The sequence below is a fragment of the Columba livia genome, chromosome 4 (genome assembly GCF_036013475.1).
Source record: "Columba livia isolate bColLiv1 breed racing homer chromosome 4, bColLiv1.pat.W.v2, whole genome shotgun sequence".
Lineage (NCBI taxonomy): Eukaryota > Metazoa > Chordata > Aves > Columbiformes > Columbidae > Columba > Columba livia.
Window position 1 is genome coordinate 27,508,283 of NC_088605.1, and position 22,003 is coordinate 27,530,285.

Here is a 22,003-nt window from a genome sequence, read left to right on the forward strand (position 1 = left end):
ATGTTGCCCACCCTGCACTGATGATCTGATACTTTCTCAATACAGTTCTGAATACAACCTAAACCAGTAAAATTATAACTATTTTCAGGTGACTTCCTTGACAGGAGTTTCTAGATCCTCAACATTTTTGAAAATCAAGCTACTTGTCTAAATAAGGATTAAGGAGCATAAATTCAGGCTGCTAATTTGAAAAAGCTAGGTTCTAGTTGCAGCTAGATGCCTTCCTCAGTAGTTACAGTTCTCTAGGATTTAATAAGGTCCAGTAATAGTATACATGGATAAAGCTTTGTAATGGGCTCACATATTTGATTAACTCAGTAGAAGGTTAACATATTTTTCCAAGAGTCCCAGAAATATTCATCTTACTTTTGTTGCCCATGTGTCCCCAGCCGGTGATGTAGCAGTAGGTATCTGGCCGAACCAGCTGGTCCCTGCTGGGCAAGCAGACAGGTCTTACATAGCTTGTCTCGTTGATATCCTCATCTAGTTCCACAACGCTGATATCATAGTCTACAACCGCTCTGTTGTACCGTGGATGGAGGATAATGGTCTTCACTAGTCGGGTCTGCATGAAGCCTGACGGTTGATCAAGATTGCTAATCCCAAACACTACTTTCCAAACAGCTGCATTTTCTCTCCTTTGGAAAAAAATAAAATAAAATCAAAATCGGAAATTTCAATCACTACCATTCTTTTAAGCTAAAATGCCAGAGACATTTTTCTCCCTGACATTTTGCACATAGCACTTTGCAAAGCATTGCACATACAGATGCTGCAAATACTTGGGCATCATTACTTAGAGCGAAGATCTGAGCAACAAAAGACAATGCTTTCCATTTCCTTCCTGCCTGTTACCAAATGAATTACAGCTCACACCTTCAGAAGGTATGTAACCACCTATTATTTGCTGTATTACATGCGAAAGGCTCTCAAAATCATCCCTTGGATCCTGCCCAAGGCTTGAGCACCCTCCTTTGCTCACTGGTGGGCATGTACAAATTTCTCTGGGGTGGCAATATTGTTCAGCAGTATGGTGCTGACAGCAGCAAGTCTCGCTGAAATCCTAGAGGAGTTTCCAAGAAGCAAGTCTGTTATGAAAGTGAAATATTTTATGACTGCCATGGGAAAAGTCCCTTATTTATTGGGCACTCAGTCTATGCCCAAGCATACTTTCTATGCCTAACATCAAAAGTTGCTTTGACTTTTACAATTGTTTAAGACTCAGTAAATATACAAGACCACAAAATTGATACATATGATCCAAGTAGGAAGACTGAACTACTGTCTGTTGTGACGCATAAGAAAAACATAGAATTCCTGAAAGGCTTTGATGGTGTAATGGCTTGACCATAACTGCTCACAGAATAAGTCACAGCTTCCTAATTAAGTCTGTGATCCTAAAAACCCACAAAAAAGTCAGCACTATTCACAACTGATGAGAGTTCCATGTAACTAAGCATCTTTGACAAGATCGAAGCTTAATCAAAGTAATGTAAAACAACCATGCAAAATTTCAGCTTTTTCACAATACTCAACAGGATTGTAATTTCTATAATTTGTAAAGAGTTGGTTACTAAATAAAGGGTTGTTTTATCTTAAGAATTGCATGAAAATTCTTATATTTAAGACTGTAAATATGGTGAGTTTTCCCATAGAGTTACAAGGTTACACGCTAAGAATACTCATATGGTATTGTGTTTATGAACATTGTAAAAAAGCATTGCTCAGAGCAATGAGCAGTCACAGCCAGAATGTGTTGTCCTACAGTCAAGAAAAGAATGTCAATGTCTTGGATGCTTTGGTGCAATGAATTTCAGAATAATCTTGACAAAACTCTGGGGACTGTACTAATAAAATTAGCAAAGGACGCAATGTTTAACATAGCTCTTCTTATTTATGCCCTCGACAAGTATTCATGACTATTTGCATTAATACTTTCTGCTGCATTATTTTTACATGCTCCTCATGTTTTATATCCCAAACTTCACATGAACTTCATAAAATACTTCACAAAATGGAGCATTTTGTCTAAAGCAATAGAGCACTTTAAAAATCTGTTTTAATTGTTGACTTATCTAGTCAGATTGGTAAATTTTTAAATACTTTATATCAAGAAAGCTTCATGGCATGAGGAATGATCTTGCTGTTGCTTTATCAAGCTATAGAAATAAAAAATGTAAAGATTTCAGGCCACTGGGAACACACCCTCAAATCTATTTGGAGAAGCGGAAGAAAAAAAATATTATTGTAACTCCTCAATGAATTATTAAAGCATAATATCTTAGTACATTAAGACATTTAGAACACAAATGTGAGAGAGTCTGTTTGCACTTAACATTCTGAGCTCACACAGATATTGTGTATCCCTAAAGGAGGGGTAAATTAACAGCTCCAAAATGTAGTGGCAGTCTTTCTGCATTTCACAAAAAATTTGAGAATTTTCACGTTACAAATTTGACAGCTTCTTTGTTTATCTTTGTCTATTCTTGTTTATCTTATCTAAGGAGAGAAATCTCTTACCCATGAAATTCAGTAGCAATCCAATATTGCTGAAGGATCTACCTCTAAATCCCACCCTTTATTTTAGATCACCAGAAGAAATTCTTTCAAAGGTAAAGAAATATTCCAGCTACTGCTTAGCTTTATTTAAAAATAGAGGGGGAAATAAGAGAAAATCCTACTGTAGGACCCAAAATCTGAGTTATACAATATTCTTGTTTGCATTATTCAGGTTTAGCACTCTGTTAGTTTAGAAGGAAGGTTACTTAGGTTACTCTTTTAAGTTTCTGTTTATGACTTTTCTTCTCTCTGAGTGGAATCAGTTCTTGAACGTCCTTAGGGCTTGATATGATGCGATAGTCAGAACTGAGGTCTCACCAATGTAATTTCCTCTAGCTTTTTCATCAATACCCTCACACTATCATCTGCCTGACATCTTCTGGCTTGGACAGAAAATCCACACTTTGCCCCACCACAAGTTCCATTGAGACCCAGGAAAAAAATATATGGAGAAATATCAGTCAAGTGACACTTGCTTACCGCAGAATTTCTGCTGACTTGAACAGAAAGGTGTTCAGTGTAGTCTAAAATAATTTCCAATGTGCAAGTACCAATTTAAAGCAGGATTAAGCACTAATGACAAGTGCATAGCAGAAAAGTATTTGCTAACTATTAATATAGCAGAAAACACACATTTCAATTATCTTTAGAAACCCAATTAAAAATCTTCAGTACAAGCCAAATGAAATGAGGTAATAAACTTTCCTCCCAAATCTGTGGTTCATTAAGAAGAAATGTTGGTTAGTATCAAAAAGCTCACAATGAAAGCTGCAGGATTAGTGTTTTGGTCTTCTTCCTTTTCCTGTTTCCCACCGAAAGCTGGGGCATCTTCATTAAGTTTTCATCAGTAGAGGTGCCAGGAACAAATAACAAAGCATGTGAAAACCTAAGCTGATGGTTTTTTATACCATTTACTCTCTTTTTTAGTCTCATAAAACCAGACCTCTGTGATCTGCCATTCTGCAGAGATCATCACCTACCCCCAGTGAGTTTGGTAGAGGAGCAAGGACTTGGTGATTCACACGTGCAAGTTTATACCAACAGTAAAACTGTCTGAGCCCTCTCACCCTTCAAAGCAGTGTGCTACTGTCAAGACCCATCTCTTTGCGATCAAAACACAGCCACAAATGTGTCCACTTGGCTCACTCTGCAGGGAGCACTGCCACGGCCATCGGCCTGGGCGACTGGTCCTGCCACCGAGGATCCTCTTGTTCATGCGAGCAGCTGGGCGACGGCCGCAGTCTGGAGAGGAGCAGATGCAGAAGGGAGTTAATTGTTACCACAGAGGCAGCGTGTACAAGACCTTCAGCAAGAAAACTGGGCAAGAAGGATGTTATCAGAGTCATAAATTACACTGAACACTACAGTAAATGAAGTCATCAACAACCACAGGCTAATATCAAACACATTGAGCCATTTCCATCCTTCTGTCTATCAAAAGATTTGGTGTCCTGATGTTAACTTTCACTGGCTCAGCCTGAAATAGAAACCAAGCTAAGTTTGGGATCCTGACTTCTCTTCTCTAAGGAGCTACCAGGCTGCCCCTGAGAAGGTTTTCTGGGTTTATGTCCCTGTCTTTCTGTCAGCTAACCATGTGTTTAGGCTATATCCATAAGAACTGCTTCTGGAAAATCTGCTCATCAATAATAAGGCTTTTCTTAAGCCAGGTGTGGGGTGAACGTCACACTGTTTGCTCAGCTACATGGCACTAAGCTTGCTTTGCCTGTGGAAATCACTAAAGGAGAATATTTGAAGACATTGCAGTACTCTGCCCATTCTACTTTATAAGCCACTTCCACTGGAAATTATACCAGATTCCCATCTGCCAGACAGTTACTTTTCTGAAATAGTTGGCCCTTCACTTTTGTTTCACTTTATGTCCTGGATTTGTAAGATGGCAGACTTATTCTTTGTGTTTATACTCAGTCTGATTTAGAGAACAAAAGAACACCACCAGTTTCTGCAATTAGCCTCCCAAGGGAGGATATGCTGCCATTGCATATATCTGTGGGAATTTAATGATAAGAAATAAACTAGAACAATGGTTACTTATAACTTGTAATTTTTACTGAGTTCACTTCAGATGGCAAGGGGTTTTAAGCGTACTTAATGCAACGTATGTTAAAAGCAAACACCTTTGAGAGGCTCCTATGAGCTCTTCTTTCTGATAAGAGTAGGAAATGTTTTGATTTTGGTTTTGTTTTTTTTTTTTTTTTTTAATTTTTGTTTCACAGTTTTAGGTCATGCTTTGTGATTCCCTGTGTCAAACTAATTAATAATTTAAGTGTTCTTGAGCAAAGCTCCCCTTGCCTGTAGAACTGAAGAAGAATTTAATTCATTGAAGACATTCTGCATTTTTCAAACCACTTAAACTTGCACGATCTGCTCTGCCTATAGACTTGCTCTGTAGCTTTCTACTTCAAATTCTTTTGTCCACTTGAGCTTTACAACTAAATAGATCACAGCTTCAGCTGGCAGGCAGATGGCCTGCTAATCACTCTGGTGGTAAAGGACATTTTCAGCAGGGAGTTTTACCAAATCAATTTTTGAAACCTGACTGCTGGCAGAATTCATTTTGTGGGAGCAGGACTGAACTACTACAATAAACAGCCTCGTAGGCAAAAAGTAAGAAAAGCTGATGAAAAAAACAAGGGGGGGGAGAACCCACAATGCAAAACTGGATATCACAGAAGTCTATTCAAATTTCAGAAAAAATCTGCCCTAAACATCTCCAATTGTTAAAGTAATTTAACACATCTTGAAAAACATTTTTGTTTTATATACATTTCTTTCTTACCTTCTTTAGTGCAAAAGAGAGCCACTTTGCTTCTGCTTCGACACAGCTGTCTAAATATTGAAACAAGAACATGGTGGAAATCTCAATTAATTGATGTAATTTGCAAATCAGCACAGGTATTGTACTCATTGTTGTGAACCAGCTGTTAAAAAAATCCCCCAAACTGTACAAAGAAACACAAGGAGCTTCTTATGGCAGATCATGCAGCATCTGCCTGGAGATAATTCAAAATATTAGTTCAGCTTTACAATGCATTTCACGAGCGGGTGCTGCATATTTTGCAGACTACCTCGCTCTCTGGGCACCGATCCAGCTCTGAAGTCTTAATTTATGGCACCTGAAAGCACAGAGGTCGCCGTTCTCCCTTCCTTATAGCTGAAGGATAGAGTCTTCTTTGAAATACCTTTGATAACAGATGATATTTCATGCCCTAAAAGTCTGGGTGATTTGAAAATATCCAGGAAGCTTGCAAAAGAAAGTATTAAAACAACAAAAAATGATCATTTCAGTTGAAAATTTTCAGGTGAGAGAAAAGTGATTCTTTGTCATAGAAAGATCCTTGTCAAAACAGAGAGCACCATTGCTCATCTAGCTGGCTGCCTTTTTACTTCCGCTGCTTTTTTATTCCTACCATATACGAGCTTTTCTGAGGCAGATGCAGAGCTATATTAGACTGGATACACAGACTAATCTTCCCCAGGTAAGTCTTTGAAGGCTGTAATGTCAGTACATAGGCAGTATCTTTAAAACTGCAACCACCTAAAAAGAGGCTACATGTGATTTTAAGCCCTAGATACTAATGTGGGTACAATAACAGAGTGCCAACAAGCACTGGATCTGTGATTTGACCAGACCTCTGTTCCTTACATTGCATTTGGCCCAGTCATGTACTATGCAAATCAGCCTATGTTCTGATCCTGGAAACACAGACCATGAAGCTCTGTTTCTCGAGACAGGTGACCAGTTTCAGGAAAGAAAATTCTGTGTACAATTTTGAGGCACATTTGTGGTCCATAAAAAATACATACACAACATAACTGAGACCAGACACATTCATGTTTCACACTTGTTTCTTTGATTTATCAAACAGCCAGCTCTAAAGGAAAAAACTTTAAGCTTTCATGTGTGCGTAGTCTGCGCTGTGCCATTCCCTCTTATCCAAACTTTATGAGACTCGTGATGCATTTGCTAGTTCTTGCCTGAGTTCCCAGTAGTCCAAGAGCCTCACAACTCCTTTAAATATACATTATACTCCACAACACAGATGTTCTACGTGGTAAAGTTGATCAGATGAATACACCTAGAGTGCAGGGCTTGGGAGCAGTTCCCAGCTCCTGGGCTTGCCTTGGCCTCATGTTGGGAAGAGACTAAATGCACATTGTCCCCCTGTGCAATTTGGTTTACACTAGAAAGCAAGCCAGTGTGGGAAGTGCAGCAGGCCTGCAGGTCCTCCGGTGGGGTGACTGGGAGGTCAATGTGGGGTGCACCTGATCTGCAGCACGCGCACAGGCAGTGAGAGCCATCTGCACAGGATGCCTGATGCAGCCAAAACACAACCAGCCTCACTCTTCATGCAAGGCCTTAAGTTCCTCATTTCTTGTTACCCATCTTCTGGACTGGGCGAGACTGGAACATCTGTTCCTACATATTACTTTCATCTCTGTAATAGCTTTATCAATAATGCTCATTACTGATATTTTCTCTCCTTTAACTTGCACTTCAGGTGAAACTAGGTCTTTTGCTGCTAGATCTTATAACTCACAGGCTCCAAATCCATCCCTTCACACACATTTCCTAACAGACCACTTTGAAACACAGCAAAGTACTTTGAAATTTCTGCTTTGCACTTCACTGACTGAACAGAATATGATTGTGGACCTGTCTTTCCATCTGGTCACAACCCAAGGTGTTTATTCTTGTATTACTCTGGAGAAAAGCATTTAGAAAGAGACAGTAAGAAAGGAAAAGAGTTAAAAAGACATTTTTTTTAGTATCAGGCATCATCCTGTAATGGCTCTTCTAGATGAAGAAACAAAAAAAAAGAATTTAAATCAATGGGGATTTATACACAGATATCTTGGAAGAAAAAGAGCTTACCAAAGGGAGTTTGTCATCCTCTATTGGTAAGTGGTAAAATAAATCCCATTTACCTGTTACTTACCCACTCACTAGAAGCGCATGTAAAGTGGAGGCATTTTTATTCTTCCAGTCTGAGTGCAGATTCAGCCATTTTTGATGCTGCATTTCCTCATTGTCTATTACAATATCTGTTTTGGATGGTCCTCTGAAACAAATGAAAGACATTTGTTTCTATGTTACAGTTATGACAGTGAAGAGGCCCTAATGCCTCCTGTTTACTCCAAAGATACACAGCTGAATGTTTTGTCAAAACCATGTGTGGCAGAATCATAGTGGAATGCAATCACCCCAGGAAGCATGACCAGCTAACTTATTACTATCACTCATGCATGTTTTCTGACAAAAAACAGAACTGGAATTGGGAACAGCAAGAGCCTTCTGGTGGCATTTACTGTAGTGCATACATTGACATAGTGTTTCCACAGTCTCTTGCCTCCAAAGATACAAAAAATAGATCTTCATATGTAGAAGACATAAAAGTAAAAATATTTCTTACATCCCTATCTTTGGAAAACCATTAAAATTTAACAGTAAAGACCAGCCTGATTCTTGCTAATAATACTTGACAGTATCTCTAAGTCCAAGCTGTCTGCTTTGCAAAACAGAACAAGTCACAGGTGACAATGTCAAACCTCTCCTGCAGCAAATTAACAAGAATACAAAAGTAAGAAAGAATGTTCCACCAGGAGATATTTTCATATACCAAATTCCTTAGTTTAGTTATTGCCTGATAGACTTAAGCCACTGAAGAAATTGCTAAAGGAAAAGAGTGTATTTTTTAAATGGCTTTACAAGCCATACACTTTTCCAGCACAGAACCATCCATGACTGGCCATCAATCCCTGTCAATGAGAAGGATTTTCAAGGACTGCTCTCTTGACATTGGTCGCAGGCCAATGAGAATGAGGAAAGTTCAGAAAAAATGTGATGTGTCCTAAAACTTGCCTCTGAACCCAGTCTCTCATGGCAGTACCTAGTAATATCAGTCAGGTTATTAGTTTGCCTTTAAGCCCAATTTTGAGTATTAACTATATGTCTTTTAAAATATTTACCAAAGTGCAGCATTCTTTGTCCACTTGATTGCATAAATTAACGAAGATCAAAGAATTCTGGTTTATGGTAAAGTTGTCAGTGCAACCTAATGGAAATGTTTTCAACAGGTCTGGCAGAGTTAACTATGCTCTGAGGCCACAGCCCTGGGCTCTGCCTGTTACATGACTTATTTTTCAGAACCTTCTCTGGGCATATTAAGCAAATATCATTCCATGATCTACTACCCAGAACGTACAGGCAGATAATAACAAGCATTCTTAAAGGCTGTATTTTTTCCTCATTTAGAGAACACTGTTCACTGAAATACAGAGCTTTCTTCCTCAAAGCCTGCTTTTAGCAAGCACATCAAACTCTCCTCTCTTTTTTTCCATTATTTGCTTGCTTCCCACTCTTTTTCCCACCAAACATACGCAAACTTTTTTTTGTTAAGATGACATTCTGCTTTATGATATTTTGTGAACAATTATGTTCACCACTTTCTAACTGTGTACAGTGATATTTTATGTAGTTGTAAACACTGTCTGATCTATAAAATACGTAACTCAAAAATGTGCAGAAAGGTGCAAATATCAAGCCACCCAATGGTTCCAAATCTATGTTATCCCAAATACCAGATTATTTTGCTGAAACCTGCAGTTCTGAATTACTGCTTGTGATGCTATAATCATCATTAGGCAGATATATACTTCTAAACCAGGGCAATAACCTACAAGCACATAAGCATTTATGAAATTTTATATTATGCTTAGTAAAATTATGTCTATGCCTTTTTTCCTTGGTGGTCACAGTTTGATATAACACACATGAAACCGGTATGCCCTAATTTATGTATTTAGAATGCCTTCTATAAACATTTGTAGTGTTTTCGCCCTTGATGATGTTTATACAAGGTTTTCTTTCAGATAGGCAAGGGCCACCACTCATGTCTTTTAATCTATTTTAATTAGAATTAGCCAGAATAAAGGGAACTTAAGAGCCTCATTGCTAGCTGAAGAAAGCTGGAGACAATGGTTAGCATTTGTGTAGATAGCAGAGCATACTGGGAATTGCCAGAGAATGAGAGACTACAGGCTAAAAATGTTAGAGGAGGGATAAGGACTTGAGCTGGTGGGAGCTTTTGAGTCTGAGACTTCCAGTGTGCAGGGAGGGGCTGATGTTCCAGGACTGCGCAAGACACCATGGACTGTAAAGCACTCAGAGGAAAGGAGAGGGGTAGAGCAATGGGGACTCATTTTAGCCAGACCCATCCTGTGCTCCACAAACACAACCGGCAGCCCTTCTTGGAGCTATAGCAAACAATTTTTCTGTGGACACACTCTAAAGAAAAAGGAAGAAGGATCTTTCAAAGGACAGAGCAGTGTCAACTCATGGTGTGTAATTTCTTCATATGAATGTTTTGCTTAACTGAGTTTCTTATAGACTCCAACAACAAGGCTATAGCTGCTAATTACTTTAAGACATCAATCTACCTCTTTGAATTTGAAATTAGCTCTCATGCAAATTTTTTATTTTAGTTGCCAGCTGAAGCTGATGTAGATTAAGTGGGGCCATATGTAATATCTTTTCAAGATTTCAGGCAAGACAAATAAAGAACTTTTTTATTAAACACTTTCAGAATACTTTTTCACTCCTCTTAAGTTTTCTTCTTTGGTATTTGTGGTTTGTTTGGTTTGGGTTTTGCTGTTGTTGTTGGGGTATTTTTGGTTGGTTTGTGGGTTTTTTTTTTCTGTTTGTGTTTTGGTTTGGATTCATATTTGGTGCATATAACAGAACAGCTTTGTTCAGAAAGTCAGTGTTGATTTTAGACTAATGCTTTTAATTATTACCTGTATTGAAACAATAAGCAAAATTGTACTTGTTGACTGAAACCATATATACCTGGAACACAATGTGCAGCTTTGAGGCCCCTCAATTTAAGGGGATACTCAGAAACGGGAGAGGGTCATGCAGATGGCTTTCAAATTTTCCTGGGGCCTATGACACAAACGCACACGGAGAGGCTGAGGGAACTGGGCTTGTTTACTCTCGTGAACAGGAAGCTAAGGAAAAATCCAATAGCAACGTGCAACTATTTGAAGAGGAGTTCAAAGGTAATGGAATTGAACTTTTCTCAGTAGTACTGCATGGTAAAACAAGGGGAAATGTCCTAGAGTTGCAGTTTTGGAGACTGACTGCAGATGAAAGGAAATGCTTTTTTACGAGGAAGGTGGTGAAGCCCTGGAACAGAGAGACTCTGGAATCTCAATCCATCAAGATTTTAAAAACTTGGCTAAGCAGAGCAGTGGTGCGATAGTCCTGCTTCAAGTGGGAGATGGGCTAGATGTTCTCCAGATGTCTGTTGCAATGAGGATTTTATGATTGCTGCACAGTACAAATACACTGTAGCAACCAGTACCTGTACTGAAGAGCTTAATCTTAAAAAGGCTACCAGTTCCTAGAACAGATTTTTCACACATAATAGCATCCTTTAACATCACCATACAGTCACTGAAATATCTACATCACTTAAGTAAGTTTGTTAGTGATATCTGCAAACATAAGACATCCATACCATGGTAACAATAATGCATGCTGTTTGAGTGGCAATCTTTGGACCAGATTTTCCATCAGGCTTTTGAAATAACCTATGAATCCTACCTGAATCCACATGACTTTATAATATCTCATGGTGCTATTTAGATGGAACCATTTGAGTACTGAAATCTTACTGTAAAACCCCAGGGGTTCTAAGAATCTATTGCTGAATAGACCACAAAAATTTAACAGTCTCATGTGTCTCATATTAAATATCTACAGTAAATCTTTATATCCAAAAGAACTATGCTAAAGCTTCTGAGCTCACACCACTCAAATATAATACTCAATGAATACACTTTAGGGTGTCTATAATCTTAGTCTATGGACTTCTCCAAGGCCATATCAAAAGTGCCATTGTGGAGTAAATGTACAACAGATGCACAACAAACACCAGTCTTTTATTTTTTTCCCGACTACATTTAAAGTGATAGAAATACCAAGCTTAGTGGTAAAAGACAAGTATGTCTTTCACTTTTATTTTCATTAGGTCCTATGCAATGTTGAAGAATAAAATGGGGTTAGTACCTATGAAAAAAAATCTTTCCAAAAGTCTTTAATGAACAGTTAATTCAAACAGTTAACTATCAGTCAAAAGGAATCTGATGAGGCCATCTGATCCACTCCCCTAATCCAAAATAAGATCAACTTTATTTAAACTCTTTCTGACTGGTTTTGGTTTGCACTGTTTGTAATGATGGAGAACCCACAGCATTTCCAGGCAATATGTTCCAGGATTTCCAGTAAATATTTTTTTTCTAATGTTTGTTCTAAATCTTCTTACCTGTCATATAAGTTCATTACTTCTGTCTTATTTCCATTGGAAACAAAGAGCAGTTTATTCCTTGCTTCTTTGCAGCAGCCTTTTACACATTTGAAGGCTCCTATACCTCCCTGCCCCTGACTGACCACCCAAAGTTTTCAACCTTTCTGCACAGACCATGCTCTCCAGGTCTCTGGTCATTCCTCCTGACTTATTCTGAACTCTGAATTGTTATTGATAAACATATTCTGTCATTACGACTGTATACTTCTGTAATTATTTGTTGATAATGGAAGCCAGGCAACTAGTTTGTAAATTTCTGCATCTTCCTCTTCTCTTTTTAGTGAAAGATGGCATACCTAACATTTTTCAGCCTTATGTACCCATTCTCCCCAACTTCTCAAAACTACTGGATACCATTATTGGTGCCCATAATGGAGATCTGCCAAAGCCATAAATCTTAAATGCTCCTGGATGAATTTCAGCAAAACTAGCTACTTGGAAGAGCAGTGTATAACTTATTATTTTCTTACTCCAGCCCTAATTCTTAGGTCTTTGCCATCTTGAAAACATAAGATGTTTTGCTGCCATTTCTTTGTGGTTTTGTTTGGCGTTGTTTTCCTTTGCTTTTTTTTTGTTTAATATCCCTGTCTTTTCTGATTCTTTCTGCAGATACTTAGGTTGTTCTACATTAGCTCTTGTAAGCTTGAACTACATCTCCAATCTCTCAAATTCCAATTCACCTTCAGGTCACTGTTCAGCTGGTGCCTCAGTCGAGTCAGTCTTGCTGCTTTACAGAAAGATGTCTGCTAGATCTAATGAACATGAAAGGGCACTTATAATTCTAACGTATCTAACTTCTTCAAGAAGTTTCCTTTAAGATAACTTAAGAAAAAAAGTTATTCAATGATTCTACAAAATCAGTCACTCATAAAATCAGAAAGGAAGACATTTTAATCTGCAATAGCACATACATCTACCCAAGTAGGAAAATCTAACTAAGATTTTAGTTTTTCAAATTTCAGTTTAAAAATAAGAATATTCCTTTAATACATTTAATTTCAAGCTATGAATTCCCTTATATGTGTTTAAGAGAGGGATTTTTAGAATTAATAAAGAAAAATATAACCCAGTCTGCTTTCTACCTTGTAAATGTTCTTGCAATGTGGAAAAGTAACGTTTAGGGTAATTTCATTATATAAGTTGTACAATAGAAATATTAAAGAAATAGTTTTGCAAGCATTCTAGCCTGCTACCTGCTGATCACTGTGCACAACAGTCCAAGTCTGTAGTATGGTTTATAGTGAGCTACAAGAAACATTATGACTTGCATACTGAACCAGTACTAAATAAATAAATAAATAAATAAATAAATAAATAAATAAATAGAAAGCAGGGGCTAATTTTAAATTATGAAGTTAATATTCATCATTAAAAGTAACATAATTTGGGATACTCCTGTACAGCAATAGTTTTAGTACAACATTCTCCCTATTCCATTGAGGAAAACTCTCTCAAATGTATTAAATTGCAAGTTTAGAACAAAGTATAATCCATAAACTGGATTCCTCTCCCTTTAAAGTAAGAGTAACATCCCTCTGTTCAGCTTCTATTGTTTCAAGCCTCATGTGACAACAGCCTTGAAAAAGGAAGCCTTGTGTTATGCCAGAAGGCAATGAATATCGTGTGTAGAGGGACTAATATAAAATGAATTAGGCTTATTTCAGAGCTGCAACAGTGTCTGTTTCCTGTCTGTACTTACTTACTTGCTATCTCTTGGTCTTGAGCAGAATTCTATAAAGCCATAGAATATAGAGTAAAAGATCAAACCCTTGATTTTAACAGCATTGAAATCAGAGAAATCTGCAATTTTAATGTGAAAACATATGGAGACATAGAAAATGGAAATTAAAAAGCTTCACAGCATTGACAGAAAGCTAAAATATGTATTATTAAACAGCGCTTAAATTTTTTGGTGGATAGCAGGTAATCACTGTGGTATTTCTAGGTTTCAAAATGCCTACAGTCTGAAGTCCTAACTGGCAGACTACTCAACCCTATCGAGAATCAGTTAACATATAATTATGCTAAGAAACGTTTATATGCTTGCTTTTTTTTTGTCATTTAAGTCTCTGTAAGTTATAGGATTCTTAAAGTATGCTTTTATAGGTAAACTTTAAAAAGTCCATTTTGGGCCATCTGAATTTAAAACTTCAAGTCAGATACAGATTTTCTTAGCTGGAAGTCTTAATCCAACATCAAATTAAATTTAAAAGTCCTTCATTTACAGTTAATTAGCTTTTAATTTTAAAAACATGAAGGGCCTGTTTCAGAGAAAAATACTGGTTTGAATAAAATTTTAAGAGTTTAGTTTTAAAAAGTTGAAAAAAATAACTTGACTTTTCAACCTCTTTTCACCCTGCTGAAACTAGTCACTGAATTTGAACAAAATTCACTTTTATTTTTGTTCAACCTCATCCTTTACTGATTTATTGTTCACTAAGAGATATTTCCATAGTTCTGCTGGTAAAAACACATTAGCCAAAAAAAAAGCCATTTCAACTTGCAGATTCCAGAATGAATTTTCAGGACTGACAGATTTAATACCCCTTTAATGTTAAACTGAGTAAATTTTTTTGAAGACCCCAGGGAAAAAAAACAAAAAGGGTTTTACATTGCCCTTGGTACAGGCTGTGACATAAAACAGTTTGAAAAAGGATTTGTGATCAATCATTAGAATAAGAACGTTTCTTTGGTTGCCAGTATTCATGTGTCTTTGTTTCTCTTAGTCAGTCACAGGATCACAGAATGGTTGAGGTTGGAAGGGACCTTTGGAGGTCATCTGGTCCCAGTCCTCTTAGTCAAGCAGGGCCAGTTACAACCAGTTGCCCAGGAGCACATTCAGACAGCTCCAAGGTTGTTGGAGATACGAAATCACTAATAACAATTATCTCTTTACTTAAAGAAAGTAATCTATCCAATCATGGAGCCAAAAATGTGTTCTATGAGTTAAGTGGCCATACACTTAATGATTCTTTGAAGCAGTTAATGGGCACAAACTGAAGCATAGGAGGTTCTGTTTAAACATGAAAAGAAACTTCTTTACTTTGAGGGTGACAGAGCACTGGAAGAGGCTGCACGGAGAGGCTGTGGAGTCTCCTTCTCTGGAGACATTCAAGACCCACCTGGACACATTCCTGTGCAATCTACTCTAGGTGAACCTGCTACAGCAGGTGGGTTGGACTAGATGATCTCCAGGGGTCCCTTCCGACCCCAACCATTCTGTGATTCTGTAATTGTCACAATTTGCAAGGAATTATTAGGTTGAAATTTCTTTTTAAAAAGCCTTATCCAAATAATTATATTTTAAACTACATATGCACATGAAAGATGAGCTATAATCTATCAGATTTAATCTAATACAACTCTAAAACACTGATTAAAGTCTACATATTTTAACATTGTTTTGCAGTTGCTCAAAATTACTAAAACACTCTTCCACATCTACTACAGCTTGTAATGTTATTTTCAGTAAATTTTATTTGATAGAGTTATTTGCTGCTGTTCTTAAAATAAACGTAATCTGAAGAGTTCACTATTTTGCTAAATCCTCTAAAGATTTAATAGAACACACTGCAGCCACGGACAATGTCAATAGATTCAAGGTAGGCTGAGCATATTTTACATTCTGGTGAGGGGGTCTAGAAATCCAGATGGAATTATTGAGTTCAAATACTTAATATTTGGCATGGTATTTGATTTACTCAATGCCATCTTTATTCTTGGAGAAAATAAATTAGGTTAAATTCAGAAATTCAAATTTCTAATATGGGTAAGACAGAAGTATCCAATTTTTTTTTTTGTTTCTGTTATGCTTTGAAGCAAATAAGACATTAAACTTCCACTATTTCTGTTGCAGAATTAGTTAGAAAATAATAAGAAAATATAATAATTCATGTGAGAACAAAAGATTATTGGAGCTTGACTGCTCAGTTGCCAAATATTACTAAAGAACTTTGTACCAGAAAGAGAGTGAGGAAGTATTAGGAGAGACAAAAAGACAGGCAGCAACAAGAAATTGGCCTTTCACTTACACAGCTGTACACACAGCAGATGCCATGGCAGAGGAAAGAAGGAAAAGGAGATCCCTGTTTTGGCACGGCCACCAAGAAAGGGACCAGCAGCAGCAGAAGGCAGCAGAGCTTACTGCAGATTTTTATAAACAAGTAATTTGGTAAAGAGCTGTGATTTTATGCTGATACTGCTAGACCTGAACAAGCAGACTGGATAAAATTCCCCTGTGCTCTGCTGGGTACAAGCTGCTGAAGTTCATCACTATTACATTTGTTATCTCATTCCAGTGCAGGAAAGACAGACAAACTCTTCCACTACATTGCCATAGAGTAACAGAACAACTCCACTAGCTTCCGGTTTTGTCAAATTTCAGATCTGAGCAAACTGGGGGTTTATGATCAACATTCCAACAAAACCAAAACTAAAAAAAAAGTGGACTTCAGAGGACAGGAAAATGGTTTTCTACAATTCAACCTCAAGATTAATCTACAGTCCTCTATCATAAAGTTCTGAACCCGCACGGTGTGCCCATCCATCAGCAGCACAGGCTCTGCAGCACACACTAGGATGTAGTTAATCCCTGATGAGACACAGATGGTGATTCCTACTCCGTTCTCTACCTGTGTTAGCAGGAAACCTAATTGCCAGCGACATGCTTTACTCTGTCTAAATCCGGGACACAGTCAAATGCCCCTGAACAAAACTATTTGTCCTGAGATGAACAGGGAAACACAAGAACTGCTAAGAACACACGCTACATAACAAGCAATAGCCATCACTAGTGCAAAGCCTTTCAGACTATGCTTGGAACTTGCACAGTCTTCTGTGCTGTTGCACCATGTATCATACAATATGTTGCCTGGGTTGTGCTGTGAAAAACTAGAGAAACAGATCATCTGTGGAATTAGAATTGGCCAACAGCCAGGAAAATCACTTGAATTTTGTGCAACAGGCAGAACAGAATTACCTTTAATGTTGCTTCAGAAACAATGCTTATACCTCCCAAATAGACAGACTGATATTCTGTAAAATGTGTTACCCCTATCAGCTAAATTAACCTAAATTCAATCACTGTCATTGAATTATCTTCATTTTTTTCAGAATAATTTAGACCAAATAATTAAAAATATCTACAAGCTGTTAGAAAGACATTGCTTTTATATTTTAAACATTACCATATTATATAGCAATTGGGAATTTTCCTTTGGGAAAGCACCAGACACAGTGAGGAAAACTAGTTTGCAGAGCTTTACAGAAGGAGTAAAATGAAGTATTTCCCATTGGGAATAGCTGAAGAAAAGCACTGCTTAAAAAAAGCTGGGTTGGGTTTTTATTGTTTTGCTGTTGGCTGCTTTTTGTTTTCATTTTGGTTGGGGTTTTTGTTTGTTTGTTTTAAAGAATAAAAGTATTTTTTTAATTGTTATTTGAGCTCTATGCAATATACAGTCTAATTTACCTGTACCCTTACTGGTGACTGAAGATAGCTTATTAAATACACTAATATTATCAACCTCACATTCAGACTTTCTTGTCATTGTAAGTCAAATAAATGGTGTATACAGGACATAATGGCTAACAGATGAAATTTATGACTTTAGATCAGATTTCACAGTCGCATGAAAACTCCAGTTTATAATTCAGTTTTCCACTTCACCATACAGAAAATGTTACCCTCTGTGACATTTTCACCAAACCCGTATGCAATGTTAAGAGAATAATTAAATAATTATATCAACTCATAGTACTCCTTTTTGAAATTAGTTCTAGTGAATGGTTTATGATCTGTTTTACATATAGATCTTAAAAGCTAGTTTACTGTGGTTTTGGCAGTGCTACTTCACAAAAACTTGGGGAATGGTGAAGAATATCAAGCTTCAGGTGACTGACAAAAATCAAGCATTAGGAAAAGGAAAGACAAACACTACTTTGGTTTTCTGAATTGCTGCCAGGAAGAATTAGCAATAAGTATTAAATCAGACTGAAGTCGTAGGCTTCACATTGGAACTGGAATTTCCCACTGCTCTTCACACAATCACCTGTCACTACAAAAAAGGATTTGTAGAAAAATTGATTTGTAGAATATCTTCCCCTGCTAGAAGATTTGTGAGATTTAAGGATTATTGGGTCTCATATCATTGGGTCTCTAATTTCTTGAAAGTGATAGGATTGATAACATCTGTTAGGAAGCCTCAGTGAAGAAGCAGGAAGGTGTAAGTTTCTATTCATGCTAATTTCATTTGAAAAAAGGAAGGAATCAACAGGTCTTGTGATAATTTATTCACTTTTTCATTTTCCTAGCAGCAAGTATCATAGGAAAGTTAAGCTAATTTTATGTTAGGACTATGAGACTGAAATATCAAGAAGGAAAACATTATTAATGTTAAGACCATCAGTTTATTCTTAGACAGTGTAGTTGTAAAAGCAGTAGCTATTTTTTGAAGGTATCAAGGGAGTTCAGTCTTATTAGGGTGTTATATAAAGTTAAACCATAAAGGTAATATCATTGTTATGTAGATATACTAAATTAGCTAGAGGAGTACAGAACTGTTGTGTAAGAATGGCAGGGACTCCATTCAGTACAGGTGGTCTTGGATTCAGGGCATCTGCTAGAACAGATGTCAAGCATCCCTACAGTGCAAGGCAATACAGACTAGGGTAAGTGCAGACACTGTAACCCAGGGTCTTTATCATCTCGGGTTTTTTGAGAAAGGAACTAAGAACAAGACACATATACATACTGTATATGTAGTGGTAAAAGACAGGCAGAAAAGACACTTCTTAATCCTGTTTGGGAATCAGACACTGACAAAACATATCCTTCTATACTATCAGGCTTGTATTTTCCTAGCAGAAGACAGCTTTGGATATAAGAGCAGTTATATTTTGCATCAACTGTTCCATAAAGCAGCTATTCCTTTAGTGTGTGTGTATGAAAGACGCATAGAGGCCAATTGATCAGAAGTTAAATATATCTGGCTGCCTAGTTCACAATACTTATTGCAGAATGCAAACGAATGCAGAGAAATTTTCCTGTGTTTCCAAGACAAGTCTGCTTTAATTCCTTAGGAAGACTTGGAGTATCACATTGCCAAACAATCCTGAGCCTCAGCAATAACTGCAAGTTCAAATACTGACGCTTGGCAAGACATCACTATCTTTTCGACATACTCCCTTAATAACAATCATGTAATGTTTATAAAGTGGTGAAACTGCCTAGATTTTAGTGAGCTTTTGTTCCTGACACAGCTCACAAAATTTCATTACCTCTATTGTCTATGAATCCTTTCCACACTAAGTCTAACATTGCAGTGATCAATGATCATTCACATCTAAATCCAGCACTCCAGTTTTCCTAAGAAGTTTATCAATGCTACAAACTACTGACCTTACCCTAAACCCATCTGATTGCAGGCCATTTGGCTTAAACTTTCTTGCCAATCATCAGCACAGACGTGGTTATCAGCAGCTGACCTGTGAACAGTCAGGAACATCAAGGAATTCTTGGTTTTAGACAGGGTAACTGCAAAGATAAAGAACAACAACTTCACTATTACTTCACATGCTTAGTTTTCTAAATGGCATACTGAAAACATCCAACTACATTCAAAAGAGTTTCCAAGACACTGGCACTTTTGCTGATTTTATGTGCTCATTAGCTATCTAATTTAAAACCAAAGCAATCATGGCTGTCAGAACCCTGTTAACATTGAACAGCATGAAACACTAAACAACAAAGGCATCTTGAGGATTAGAATAAACTAGAATACTCCTGACTCACCAGCAAGGGTTCACATGGGTTTCCGATAGCCTTAATCTTGTTAAATGATGTTTTACCCCACAAATAGTCTAATTGAAACCACTAAAGTAATTTGTGGGATTAATGCTGCTTAACGTAAGAGTGATATCGTCATTGGACTCTCAGCAATATGCACTGTTCCTGTCATAACAATATGTGGGTGTAATTAGAGAGAGAAAAAAATTGTTTACAAGAAAGTTCATAACCACTGCTTCTCTCTTAATCCATCTATAAAAGCATGTGTTCTGCTTTTATCACACACAAAAAGCTTCTCAAAATGGCCCAAAATGGAAATTTGCATCCTTCCTTTCCTAGGAGCCTTTAAGGAGCCTAGGTGTTTACTTTTCTTCCCCAAATACATACTGGTTTTATTTAAACTGTTCCTCTGACTTTTGCTCTGACAGTACTAATCTTAACATAGTCAGTCATTATGCATTTTTCCTATATGTTGAAGGTGCTTTCGCTTCTCTCCTCATGAGAAAAGTATGTAATAATCCTAGATTACTCCTTTCCAAATATGCATTTCTGCAACAGTTCTTCTCTGTTGCATAGGTTTTATTAAATGCTGTTGTTTATTAATGTTCATAAAATGTTAAATGTCTTAAAATATTTATACAATTGACATCAATATGAATACAAAATATTTGCTTCTTCTATAAGCCACAGTACACTTTTTTTTTCTGTATTCAAAACTACATATGAAGCATCTCAATACTTAATAATATAAACTACTGTCATGTACAGAAATACACGTTAACTCAGTGAAATCTCAGAGGACATGCTACCACTTTCCAACCTGCTTCTTTTCAGTGCAAGTTTTTTGAAATTCACCTTCATTTTTATTTAAAGAATAATACTTGGGGAGTTCTACTTTAACAACACACAAAAACATGAGGCCTAATCCAAATCTAGATAGCAATAGCAGGTTACATCATTCTGCAGGTCTTTAGCCAGTGCAAAGGAGACCTAGTAGGACTCTTTTCTTCCCATAAGCTCTGAACCTGCACCAGTGCAGTCAGTGGGAATTTCACACTCTGATTTTCACAAGTTCAGAATCAGGGCTTAGGAGTTTTGCCCAGACAAATTCTACGTCTGAAGTTCTTCCTACTCTCTCTTCTATCCACAACACTTTCCAGATTTGACAGACCATTAACACATTTTAGTAGTTCCCTGCCATGTCACTTTTCTTACATCTTTGCCCTGGGACACTTCACACCGAGCCTTTCCTTTCTCTTTTGCCCACTTTCTTGCCTGCTTTCCCAATCTCATCCCAGTCTTCCTTTGGTAATAAAGCATCCCTCCACCACTGCAATTGTATTCTCAATCAAGTCACCAGTAATTACTCCCATCACTCAAATATCACTTCCAGACAGAGTGCACTATGGCAGAAACTTACCACACTCCCATTCATCTGAGCTGTCACCGCAGTCTGCTTGCCCATCGCACCAGAGCTCACGTGGCACACATTGATGATTGGCACATTCAACCTCACTCTCTTCACAAAGTGCTGCAAAGACAAAACATGTTTCACTCTGAAAAAGCAATGGTAAGTGTGAAGTTCCCATTGAGAATGAAAAAATGAGAAGGAGGGTGAAAGTATGCACAAATCAGATTTATGGAGCAAGGAAGTGAGACAGATTTGCAACAAAATTCAGGATGGGTATCACTGAGGCAGAAGGTGGTTGCTGCCACACAGTTGCAGAGGTCATCACAACTCACTGGGAAGGAAGGGTGTCTGAAAATGCTGAGATCTGTGATTACTTAGTATCATTTGTGGTCTTGTCATATGAAAACTGTCTAAGCCTCTCACAACTTTTCAGTGAAAATATTGTCTTCCGTGCTGTATAGGAGACTGCTCCAAATCTGTTTATTTCTTCATGTTCTTTAAAATAATATTTTACTGTGATGCATATGTGTTTTCTTTCATCCACAACAATTCTGTATTCACTTTTGGATCTGCCTTTGTTATTTAAAATCATGAAATTATTTTTGTCTCTGTTTTAGAGATGGGGAACTGATGTACAGTTAGACATGCTTCAGCTCACAGTTGCTTGCCAGTTGGCAGTATCAGATAGTGATTTTCTGAATCTCTGTCCAGTGCAGGAACCACAAGAGCTTCCATTTGCAAGTGATTTTTAGCTTTGCCCCAACTGTAACAAACTCCCTCCCAAAAGGCAGGTGCATACCACCACAGTTCTCTCCTCACTAACACGCTTCTCTTCTAGCTTCTATAAGCCCCATCATTAGC

General features: G+C 37.4%; 1 protein-coding gene across 6 annotated transcripts in view; it reads right to left on the bottom strand.

The window, feature by feature from the left end:
• CORIN (corin, serine peptidase) overlaps positions 1-22,003 on the bottom strand; it is a 138,607-nt gene that overhangs the window by 4,379 nt on the left and 112,225 nt on the right. For all 6 annotated transcript variants that reach the window (XM_065060831.1, XM_065060829.1, XM_065060828.1 and 3 more), the window contains 6 exons: positions 21,152-21,262; positions 19,350-19,479; positions 7,518-7,640; positions 5,357-5,406; positions 3,627-3,801; positions 367-638 (listed from right to left, as the gene is read on the bottom strand). In XM_065060831.1, the coding sequence (XP_064916903.1) occupies positions 367-638; positions 3,627-3,801; positions 5,357-5,406; positions 7,518-7,640; positions 19,350-19,479; positions 21,152-21,262 (861 nt within the window). The remainder of the gene's footprint in view (positions 1-366; positions 639-3,626; positions 3,802-5,356; positions 5,407-7,517; positions 7,641-19,349; positions 19,480-21,151; positions 21,263-22,003) is intronic.